Raw genomic sequence first — 12,523 nt, forward strand, 5'->3', positions numbered from 1 at the left:
CCATCAAGCTTCATGATGAAACTGTCTCTAATGAAGACCTTCCCAGTAAAGCAAAACCAAACCTGAGCTCTGCTGCAGAGGAGAAGTTCATTTAGAGTCACCAGCCTCAGAAATCACCAATTAATAACCAGCACTTCAGATTAGAGCCGTTATGAAGCTTTACAGAGCAGAAGTAGCAGATAAACATCTCAATATCAACTGTTCAGAGGTTTATTGTGTATTATATATAGAGATTATTGTGTATTTTGGATAAACGCCTTCAGTATTGTTTTACAGTGTAGAAAGAAATAAAAGTCAGGAATGACCGTGGAGTTAGAAGGGGTGGACAAACTTTTGACTGTACAATATTGTATGTACTGTTTATATGTTGATTTGCAGGATTTACTTTACGCAAATAAGTGTAGGCGTTTGGGTACAAACAAGGCACAGTCCACAGCGGGACACAAAGACGTCACCAGCTGGCTGAAAGACTGGTTTCATTTCTGTGTAAGAGCTCCAGCGTTCACCTGCTTCCATTAACCTGACTTACCCGTGTTTGTTTTACAGCCGTTTATACAAGATGAATTGTAGTAAGTAATCTTTTACTGACTGTTTCTTTAATCAGATGTTCTAATCCCTGTCGATCCCAATGGTTTTATAATGTTTGTCTAATGTTTTTACAGCATCAGTCTTAGCATTGGGAGCTGGAGCAGGTAGGAGCATTCTGTATCTAAGAATCTTACAGGAATAGCCATGAAAATGAAAATGTATACAGTAGTTGTTAATTCCTGGTGTCTCGTCTCTAAGTCGGTGCTGTAGTGGGAGCTCCGTTTGTGGTTTCGGCGTTGGGTTTCACCTCCGCTGGCATCGCTGCAGGATCCGTCGGCTCATGGTTGATGTCGACAGCGGCGCTTGCTAATGGAGGAGGCGTAGCGGCAGGAACTTTGGTTCCTATTCTGCAGTCCGTTGGTAATAAACATGATCAGTACTACCATTAATAAATGTATTGTTACAGCTCTCTCATTACTTATTTTAACATTTATGGTATATTTAGGGGCAGCTGGACTTTCTGCCACCGGTCAGGCTGTCGTGGCGGCTACAGGAGCAGCTGTGGCTGGAGTGGTTAAATGCTTAACTACTTAATGCGCTAAAACAGGAAATATCCTAATATTGGCTTCTTGATTAACTATGAATCCTGCTCTGAACACTTTCTGATGCTTCTTTTACGTGATTTCACCTAAACCAAGAAAAATACTTTGATTTACTGCATTGTGTGTCTTGCATAACTCTTAAAACCTATATATTAATAATGTTTCTGTAGGCATCTTTTATCACTTTGAAAGACACATGACTACCCTTTTGAGTTGTCTTTTTCTGCCAATATACTTTATTCTTTAACATTATAAAAATAAAAAATTAAGTTTGTTAAACATTGTCCAAACCTTGTTGAAGCGTTCCTCTGAATGTTACCCAACCTTGCTAAAACACTATCTGAATCAGTGCACGGAAATTGTTAAAAGTTTTGGGGTTACTGCATGTCGCCTGCTGTTGTACCGTTGGAATTCACTCTATTTTTAAAGCTGGAAGAGATTAGTGTTTGATTCCTCTGAAAGCCTTGTGCAGTGGATTGCAGAGCTTCCAGGTATTATATTTGTTCTCAAGCAATTCATTCTTTCAGGGCAGAAAAACAACTGTAATTAAGATGCCGCTGGAATTACATCCTAGTATTGTTAGCCTCCTTATGGACAAATTACACCCTATCACATGTGATCACAAGGTATTCTGAGTGTGATTACGGGAGTACTTACATGTAAAAAAAATTGTTTAATTAATTTAAACCGTATCCAGAAAGGGCTGATGTTGGTGTAAGCTTTTATTTTCACATAGCAAGAGCCACACCTGATCAAGACCAGTGAAAGCCAAGGATGACTAATTAAACAGGTGGAATGAAAGCCTTGGCATTTTACAGTATTTACATTTAGGCATTTGGCAGATACTCTTATGCAGAGCAACTTACACTTGATCCTTACACTGAGTTACTATAGCTATATCTAAAAAAAACAGGTAGGTCTTAACTCGGTTTTACGGACGTCTAGAGGAAGTCTAGAGCCAGAACAGAAATGAGTAGTTACCTTTGAGTCGTCTAGTCTGAATCATTTGTTCTTTTGTCATTTGACTCCCATAGAATAGATTCAAAAGAACAAACGACTCAGATTAGAAGATATAAGAGAAGAGCTACTTATTCTGTTTATTATAATATGTCTTTAGCTCCATTGTAATATTTTAATTACTGGCACTATAGCCAACATTTTATTTTATTTCTGATCAAAAGAATGAAATTAACGAAATGACTCAAAATAAGATTTGTTCATTTTGATGAAAGAGATCCAAAAAACCGAGTCACTAAAATGATTTAAACTTCCCATCACTAGAGTGGGAGTACACTGGATGCCACTGGGTGCCAGTCCATCACAGGGTACACAAGCACACACTCATTTACACACTTGGGGTAATTTGGAAATGACAATTAGTTTTCTTAGGTGATTAGGACATTTTTTATTTGCTCGGGTTATCCTTGTGTAATATTCACATTTTTTCGATGATCTCATTCATATATGAAAAAAAATTTAAATCCTCACATCCACAGTCAGGTCCGAAACAATGAAACAGCATTGACTATTTGTTTTATATAAATTTCAGAGCTTAAAGTCTTCCGAAAAATGGCTTGTTTATTAAGTCGGATACAAACAGATTTGTTCATAATGTGATCATCCATGCATGTACTGTATACCGAAATATGTTTTTAATCAATAATGATCATAAAATATTCCATAATGTTGGAAGATACTGAACCATAGTAGATGTGGTAGCACATATCATAGTGCCATATTACTGTATGTAATGTTAAAAGTTCAAACATACGATAGTGTGGTATTTGTACTGCATCAGCAAATAGGTACCATGGCGCTGTATACCATGATGAAGGTGTCGTCGGGACTGCCATGGGGACTGCCATGGTACCTATGCCATGGTAAAATTTAAATAAAAAGTATAATCTGCCTGTGGAATGTTCAGAGATTTTTATTCAGGAATCAGACTAACATTGGCTTAAATGTTGTTCATGTATTTATATGAATTAGCAGTAAAATGCCACCAGATGTGTTCAACTAAACTAAAACTTTCAAATGCAGTGACTGATAAAGTTCCTCATGGCTTCATTTAGATTTAGTTTTACAGCACAGACATTTTTCTACAAATGAAATACAGTAAACACAGCAATTCAAACAGTAAATAACCTAGCAAAATTGTCAAATGCTGTTTCACATGCCAACTACCTTAGTACATATATTCGACAACAGCATAAACATACAAAAATATAGTGCTCTAAAGCAAAACAATATGTACTGTATATTAGCCCTTTAACGTTTCTGCCGCTTACTATGGTAACAACCCCTACAGTATGGTTCGAACATCTGGTTTTAGATTCCTCCCAGCTATAAGCGCCATCTAGTGACCTGTTTGACAGTGTTCATGAATTTAACATTTATCATTTTAGAAAACCTAAGAAAATAAATTTTGAAACTTGGGGTGTTATTTAGGGTCCACTGAGTTACAGATATAGTTCTTTCGATGTTATTTATGTACTATATTGGTAACCAAACCTTATATAATCTCCTGATGTGATGGCATCATTGAGAGAGCCTACTGCACAAAGCTAAAGCAATAGAATTACATAGAAAATTTTAAATTTTCAACCTTGGCATTATCTACTGAATCAATGTTGAGCCAACCTACCTTTGGCTCCACCAATAGGCCAACGTTGGGCCAACCAGACATTGGGCCAACCACTGCTGCCAACATGGGCCCAGCGTATGCACTGCCATTCGCCCAACCTTGGCCCGACATTGGAGCACTGACAAAAGGTTACCAAATTTTTGCTAACGTTGGGCCAACAAAGCAGCGCTATCTGGGATCATTTGATCCTTTCCATGGCTTTCATCTTGGGAAGATTATAAGAGATTATAAAAATCTTCATAAACAATAGTAATAAAATAATTTAATAGTATTGTAGTTTTGTATGACTACGCACCAGTTTCTCTAACTTTCTCTCATTTAAAAATCTATTTTTGACCCTCTTGCACTCGAGCATGTAGGTGAAGCCACAAAATCTAATGAAAAAACAAAACCTCTTCTTTACATAGAGAATGAAATTACACAAACTGGGTAAAGAACTCGTCTTTTATAATAATTAAAGCCGTCAGTAATTTTTAAAACTTCCGTGTTAAACTGAATCTTTTGTTTAAAGGATTTGTGTGTATGTATCATATCTTTGGTCCCCTTATTTTTTAAATATGTCAGGAGCTGTGAAGGAGTGATTGGCTAATTGATGATCATACGTAGAGAGTTTAAATGTGTAATTTTTATTTCAAATTTTACATGATACACAGCATTATTAATCTGAAGTGGATGGTACAGGGGGGGCTCTTTTTCAGAGCCTTTAATCAGACCCCCTTAAATAGAGCCCTGATCATCACAAACCTCTGCCTACAGGAGTGAATACTACTGCACAAATTAGTGTTGGAAAAAAATACAGTATATGTTGACAAAATCATAAACTAGTTTGCTAGCAAAAGCAGCAAAGACAAGCACCATGCTTTCTGCAAGCTCCGCTAAATTAACATTGCTGTGAGAACTTGGGATAAAGGTTATTGATGTTGTTTTGTTTTTTTAACATTTATTAACAACAGCAGTTGATGATAAAACCACCATGCAGTAATTTTCTGCTCAGTCATGTTTGTTTAGTCGGTTAAATACAATTCAATTTAATTCAACATATTACTAATGATGGTTGTGCTTAAAAAGTATATGTCAAATCATTCTACACAATCCTGAGCCTTATATATGTTTATTAAAAAAATAAAATACAATAAACACCAAAACAAAAAATGGTTAAAATACTCTGTGGATGATGCAATGGCTCAGGGTGTGCTTTTTTATTAAGCCACCAGATGGCGGTACAACACTCAAGTCAGTAAACATTCCTCATCCGCTCAAGCAGCGAAGAAGAATCACGCGGCTCATGCGGACTTCCGGGGTGATCGCGTTTCCATGACGATGTAAAATGGATCATTTTAAAAAGACTCTGAAGACGGACTGTGAGGATTTACTCGGACGGTTTCAGGCCACGTCGTCTGTGCGCTTCGAGGAGTTTTCAGCCATCTGGAGGAGAATGAAATTCTCCAGTATATTTTAGTAAGTCGAGCTGTGCAGTAACAAATCAAACCCTCTACAATAAATCATCAAAATAAACACATTTCTGAGATTAAATGTACAAAATAGTGCGCCTAATTTTTTTTTTTTAGGTTTGATTTTCCTACAGGATGATATGACGAATATCTAAATAGTAGAAAAACTGTTACAACGAGTGAGGAGCTGAAATTAAAGCAACCATAAGCAATATTAGCACCAATGATATCTTTAGCCATGTTGGTCATGTTTTCATGTCATGACAGAATTCAACGTTACAACCGAAAATGGTGGCGACTTTCAAATACCCTGTTTTAGTGCATTTCAGAAAAGGGTCAAATTATTATTCTGCTCAAGACAAAGACAACAACGGAGGAGATTTAAAATGATCAAAACCGGGTTAAGAAGCCTTCGACACGTTATCCAAATCTGGACGGATGGTGCTGAACTGTCAGCCTTGTGGAAGAAATATACGGGGAAATACACAGAAAATGCGTGAGCCAAAGAAGCTTCTTCTCATGTTTATGCAACATGGACGTGACCAATCCTGCTTCCCGAAAAATCTCAATTTGTAACTTCTGCTGTTTTGGAGGGATGATTTTATATGTGCTCCTGTCTCATTTCAGTCAATAATCATTTAAAATGCACATTATTCATATTTTGTTATGAGTATTAATACTAAAATTGGGGTAAGCTTCTAAAAGCATTTGACCTGAAAAAAATGTTGCTTGAATTGGTTTTTGGTAAAAGTTTAAAAAGAACAAATCTGTAGTGTCCGTAACCATGTCACATTCATGTTTGCAATATCATAACAGTTTTGCATTTTAGAGTAGTACACTTTTTTTTAAATTGGGCAAGTTTCATTTAACTGACAATTAAGATCATTGAAGGAAAACAGTATGAAACTGTATTTAGCAAATATTTTTCTTTTTATCTGATAAAATTATAAATGCGTATGCAAAAAAACGAAGCATGGATCGGGAACATTCCTATGAAAAAATAATTTATGGAAAATGGTGATGCATGACACTATCTGAAAATTCACTGTAGTTTACCATGTTTTGGATCAGAGCATTTCCACGCACGCACACACAATGTGATGAGATCTTGCAGGACCGGGACTAAACAGCTGTGTGTCTATAAAAAAAACATTTATTTATGAGACTCATCAGGGAGAAAAAAGCCTTCAGTTTGTTAGGGAACATAAAGATTGGACTTTGGAGTGATGGGGAAAAGGTCTTGTGGTCTGATGAGTCCAGACTGTCCCTATTTCAGAGATTTGGGTGTGTCAGCGTAAGAAGGGAAGTGATGCTCCCATATCATGCATAGGTCCACTGTACAAGCCTCTGGAGACAGTGTTATGGTCTGGGGTTGATCAGTTGCTCAGGTCGAGACTCAGCAACGTTATGTGGCAATAAAATGAAGTCAGCTGGCGACTTGAATGTTAAAGCATCATGTGTCTCTTCTCTCTTTCTTTCTCTCAGTGGTATCTTGGAGCCGAGTGAGAAGAAGGTCTTCACGCGGTTGACTCTGTCTACAGTGGCTCCGTATCTGCTCCCTCCGTATTCCTTCCAGATCCGTGTCGGGAGTCTTTACCTGCTCTATAGTCTCTACAGCACTCAGTGCAACACTCCTAAAGAGCGGGTACAGCCTCCTGATCTAAAAACATGAGCTATATTAAGAAATATTTATATATTTTTTAAACAATGTATGAGTTATGGACTGTACGGATTGCCTTGTGCTTGTTTGTATGACGACGTGTCGTCGTGCAGATCCGTGTGGCTCTAAAGGACTGGGAAGATCTGGTACGCTTCCAACAGGACGCTGCGAACGCGCAGCACTATGACGTGGTGTACATCCTCAGGAAGCTGTTGTGTGACAAAGCCTTCTGCTTCACCGCCATGCCTGACACAGTGAGTTTAATATAATCTTTTTTTTTTTTTTAACTCGAAAAAACATTTTGTGACATTTTTCATACATACAGAACATAGTTCTTCAAATCCCTCTGATCGTCCATAACGGTTCAGCTCACGTTTACAGCTGACTTTGTCCTAAGTGTCTCAATTTAGGGTGAAATATATTTATAATACTGTGCAAAAGTCTTGACTCCTCCTTATTTTTTCATATTTTGCTTCTAAAGAGTCAGACTTTCTCGTATTTTTATTTTAAAGTAGGTTTAAGGAAGATTTCTCCAGGCTTTTTATAATTTTTATTTTTTAATCTCTTGTAATCTCTGTGCAGTTTCAGAGGAATTTTATTTTTTAAGTCACATGGCATCTAACTTAAGGCCTAAATCAGTGAGAAACAGGTGCAGATGATGACAGATGATGGTTAGTGTACTGCTGATGCTGAATGCTGAGTGGTTGGAACAGACGAGAGCGAAAATGAGGTCGCTGCTTAGGTTGTAACAAAAACAACCACATTTTTTTTTATTGTATTTTTATGTGCTTTGCAATGTGTCTGTCACAGTAAAACATTTTTTCCCATTTCTTTAATTTAATCTACATCATTTAATATAATTTAATATGAAGCAGTTAGGGTGTCAATACTTTTGAACAGTATCGTATATCTCGACCTCCAGTGAGCTAAAAGTAAATTTGCTAGCCTTGTTTATATATTGTACCTGGAGCGTATCAACTGAATCTGCTGTGCTTGTGTAACACATCTGTATTTCCTGTCTGTTTTTCGACACAGCTGTCCTATCAGGTGAAGAAGAAGATGGTGGACAGGAGAAAGCAGCTGTGCGAGTCGTTCGTGGATCGGCCGTCCCGACCTCAGGAGCTCATCGGCACCGACGAGCTCGAGGTGAGACTCCCTGGCAGACTCCCAGTGTTCGCCCGTATTGAACACGCCCACGTGTAGATCAGCAGGCTGAGGATCGGGTTTTACACGTTACAGGATAATACGTATGAAGATAACAGTTCCTTAAGCACTTTTTTTATGTGCGGTTCCCAGGAGCTGGCGAACATCCACGAGCACTACGAAGGGCTCAAGAAGGCCGTCCTGTCGCAGCCCCCTCAGTCCGAGCTGAGTCTGATCAAACAGAACCTGGCGCCCAAACTTCGCAGTGCCGTTCTCACGTACTACAGCTGGCAGCAGAACCAGGCTGTAAGTGTTCGACCAGTGTGTGACGCACAGAACACACACTGCAGCTGATTGCTTTTGTGTTAGTCCTGTTGTTCTGGGTTGACGCCAGATCCTGTGTGTGTGTGTGTGTGTGTGTGTGTGTGTGTGTGTTTCTCTCTCTCTCTCTCTCTAGGAATTTGAAAGTCAGAGTGACCGAGATGCAGGAGAGGGAACATCAAGTCAGGATGAGGTGAGGGGGGGTGGAAAAATGAAATGATACAAAGGGCGTTCGAGTCAAAACGGGATTTTTCGATAACAGATCACAGCTATGAGAGTAAAAACTCCCTTTATTTCTTTATATAATCTCCTGCTACACTAATGCCCTTATTCCAGTGTTTCACTAGTGCTTAGAAAGTTTTCTCAGATTGCCTGCTTCATGTCTAAAACCCTGGCCTCCCAGGAACTCCTTTAATAGCCCAAAAAACAGTAGAAATAACTTGGAGCGAGGTCAGGAATGTACAGGGGATGTGGCAATAAATCCCAGCCAAGATCCTGTAATATGCAAGAGGTGTTGTTGAATGATTGTGTGTGCAGTTCATCTCATGATGGCGGCAAATTATCTGTCGATTTTTCGAGGATCAGGCGTTCCACTCACTGAATGTTCACAGAGACGACTGCTGTGGGCTCCGAGGATCTGTGGGCTCGGCCAGGATCGTCATTCTCTGACTTATAGACTTCTATAAAATGTTTTACTGCAGCTAAGAGTCTCATCACTGTGATGTGCTTGTAGTCTTCTGTAAATGTCAATTGTTTTTACACCTTCATTTACCAGAAATTTTCAACATATGATCAAGTTGTTTACTGGAGAAACATTTCTTCAAATGAATGTCCCTGATGGTGTGGTGTACGTGCAGTATACATGTTTGTGCCGTTAGCTTCTTCACCTCTAAACTGTGTTTCTCTCTTGCAGAGTTCTCGCAGAGCTCAGCTCCTGGCCTCCATCAAATCCAGGTCTTACGGGCAGGCTGTGGAGGTGTGTATCATAAAGACGCTGATCTCATACACCCACCAGTTGCATTTAGAAGCCAGACGAATCGTTCTTCCAGCACAGTACATAGTCGAGTGTTGAAAGACCAGGCCAAGGATAGATAGAAAGATAGATAGATAGATAGATAGATAGATAGGATAGATAGATAGATAGATAGATAGATAGATAGATAGATAGATAGATAGATAGATCCCAATGGAAAATTTTATCGTTACAGCAGCCAGTCCACATATTATACAACAACTAGTAACAATTGGAAAGAAAAAAGAAAAAGTAAAAAAAAAAAAAACATTCGTAAAAAATTTATCATAAGACATTATTTTTTTCCTCAGTATAATTGTATATATTCATGTAGAAAAAAATGCTAGATACTCACTTTTTTTAAATTGTATTTGTTATATATTTTTACTTTCATTTTAATTTATTTTATATATATTTTAGCTCCAAACCTAATATTTTATAAAGCTTTTTTATTTTATTTTGCATCCGATTCGCCAGTTGTCTTTAAATTTAAAAGAATGTCTTTTTACTGAAAATCATGAAAGAAATTCATTGCTTTATATATTATGTTTTAGTCTCTGGGCTCAAACTTATTGAAACTAAAACAGGAAGTTATTTTCAAAAATATGTTTCAGTGAATAAATAATAATTTGGCTGTTCAGATCTCTGTTGCTTTATTGAAATCAGTCGAGGAAAATAAATCACACACCTGTCTTTGAGAGATTGTAACGTGTTTGTGCGTCAGGCTCTGAGGTCCCGGCGTCACAGACAGGTCGAGCTGACGTCAGCGGATCAGCACACCGAGTCCACGGAGCAAGTCGCCCGGTTTAAAAGGCCACCGTCTCTTAAAGCTCGCACCACCTTACGCTTCATGACCCAGGGTAAGTAAGAGGAGGAATAAACAACACACACACAGTATATTAATGTTAGGAGTAATAATAAAAATAATAAACATATTGTAATAAAGTTGTGATCAGTGTAAAATGATTACAGTTAGCGCCAGCAAAAAATGTAGCTGTGATTACATTGTTTATTCTTATGCTACACTCAAAAATAATCGTTTTGGGAGGAAAAACATAATTTTATTTTTGGGGAAAGAGAGAGAGAGAATAAGGAAGCTTCAAAACACTTAAATTTGATGTAGGGTGCCAATAATTATGGTATTAACCCCTAACCGCCACTCTGTTGTGTTACACCGAGAGACTGAGCAGCAGCATGCACAAACAGACCATCACCATCTCTGTGTTGGAGCTCTAAAATGACTTCAGGATGCTGATTGACAGTTTTCTCGTCCAATAGGAAGTCAGAAAGCAGAGCTGCAGAGCGCAACCAAGTTATGGCGCCTCACTGCGGTGGAGGGAGAGAAGACTGAAGGTGAGGCACATCAGACAGCAGGAGCATCTCAGTAGATCATAAAGTTTTTGCTTGTATTGTAACTGATCCTGTGTGTGTGTGTGTGTGTGTGTGTGTGTGTGTTTTGTCTCCTTTGCTAATTAGAAAAAAGGAAAAGAAGATTCATCTGGGAAGACCGCAGGCGTACCAAACGCTAAACACCAAAGCCCGATTCAACGGCTCATGGGTCGTGTCTCATTTTACAGACGTATCATGAGACAGGTCGGATTAGACACACTGATATTGGGACATATCTAATTTGAGGAGTTGTGTTTAATTGGACGAGCTAGAGACTGGACATATAGGATTGGCCAAGCTTGTGCCGAGCTTGTTTAATTGGACAAGCTTGTGACAGGTTTTTTGATTGACTCAGACCAAGTGGTATTTGATCAGACTGGCTTTTAACGTTCTATGTCTGATATAATCACATTGAGAAAGCTCCTGTCTCACTGGACTGACTTATAACAGGTTGTGTGTGATTGGACATGCTTGTCACAGAGCTCTCCTGTTTGGACAGGGTTGTAACAAGTCAGGTCTGATTGGACGGGATTGAGACTGAACAGACTTGTAGCAGGGGACATCTGATTGTATTAGCTTGTGACAACTTGCATCTGATTAGACAACAGACTTGTAATAGGTCGAGTTTGTTTGAATGGGATTGTAACAAGAATTATATTTTAGACTGATTCGGGACAAATTATCGCTAATTTTCTGGTCTTCTGACAAGTTGTCTGGGTTTAGCGATTCTCTTGGCAATAGGTGTGTTCGATCAGACTTTTAAGTCTTACATTTGATTGAATGGCATTGTCTCTTCTGATTGGAGGTCTGAATATCATAGATATGTTTAATGAGGACAGGTTTTGTTATAGATTTTATTTAGATATGACACCCAAAGTGGATCATACCTCAAAAAATATGGAAAATATAGTTGCTTGTTTTTCTTTTCTTTTTTATGTTTATACGTGTTAAACAAATAATAGCCACATCTTAACTACATTAACCATCTGATTCTGTAAATAATTTTAAACCAAGACAGGACTTCTTAAGCTTCTTTTATTACACAAAGAAATGGGCTTTTATTTTAAGTGTATCAATTTTACCTCATTCACATATTACCCCCAATTCTTACAGCGTTCAATCTAATAATAAAAGCATGTACATACAGTGCATCTCATCATTAAAACATTGTGAAAATGATTAATTTCTTTTGTAATTTAAGTTAAAATGTGAAACTGTCATATATTCTAGATTACATGTAAGGTCAAATATTATAAGCTGTTTTCATTTCAATTTATTGAGCTCATAAAAATCAATAATCCAGTATCTCAAAATATACAAATATTTTCTAAAATTTCACTTTACATCCAAAGAATCTTGAATGAGTTTCACTTTTTCACAAAGGAAATGTAACTCCTAATTTTATCGCGATGCCCTGTAAATATCAAGATTACTGACTAATGTTCAAAAGATTTATAAGTTAATGCTTTTATACAATTATGTTTCTATACACATGTTCATGTCAAAATGTTTCTGTAACATATCGTTTTTGTTGCTCCTTGACATCGTTTGCATAAAAAAAAAAAGCTTTCAGAGGTTTCCTAGATTTATTTATTTTTTTGCCTGATACAGTTTGCAGATTGATATGAGAGCGTGCAGGCGCAAACACTTCATCGAACACACCCAGTGTTGAAGTTTAATATTGTTATTTTGCACTTAATATCGATTCGATGTTACAGCTTGGACATGATGGAATTTAATCAGGCAGCAGAAGGAGGAGACGATAATGTGGTT

General features: G+C 37.8%; 2 protein-coding genes across 2 annotated transcripts; both read left to right on the forward strand.

Moving 5' to 3' along the window:
• Positions 1-369: 369 nt before the first annotated feature.
• LOC128528911 (interferon alpha-inducible protein 27-like protein 2A) lies at positions 370-1,198 on the forward strand. Its single transcript, XM_053502101.1, has 4 exons — positions 370-569; positions 663-692; positions 787-948; positions 1,034-1,198. Exons 1-4 carry the CDS (start codon positions 560-562, stop codon positions 1,120-1,122), a joined length of 291 nt encoding a protein of 96 aa, XP_053358076.1. The 5' UTR covers positions 370-559; the 3' UTR covers positions 1,123-1,198.
• A 3,860-nt stretch (positions 1,199-5,058) lies between these two features.
• snapc1b (small nuclear RNA activating complex, polypeptide 1b) lies at positions 5,059-12,306 on the forward strand. Its single transcript, XM_053502103.1, has 10 exons — positions 5,059-5,232; positions 6,711-6,870; positions 6,999-7,139; positions 7,921-8,031; positions 8,182-8,334; positions 8,486-8,542; positions 9,263-9,325; positions 10,086-10,221; positions 10,640-10,714; positions 10,838-12,306. The coding sequence occupies exons 1-10, from the start codon at positions 5,102-5,104 to the stop codon at positions 10,888-10,890; spliced, it is 1,080 nt and encodes a 359-aa protein (XP_053358078.1). The 5' UTR covers positions 5,059-5,101; the 3' UTR covers positions 10,891-12,306.
• Positions 12,307-12,523: the final 217 nt, after the last annotated feature.

Source organism: Clarias gariepinus, chromosome 8 (genome assembly GCF_024256425.1).
Source record: "Clarias gariepinus isolate MV-2021 ecotype Netherlands chromosome 8, CGAR_prim_01v2, whole genome shotgun sequence".
Lineage (NCBI taxonomy): Eukaryota > Metazoa > Chordata > Actinopteri > Siluriformes > Clariidae > Clarias > Clarias gariepinus.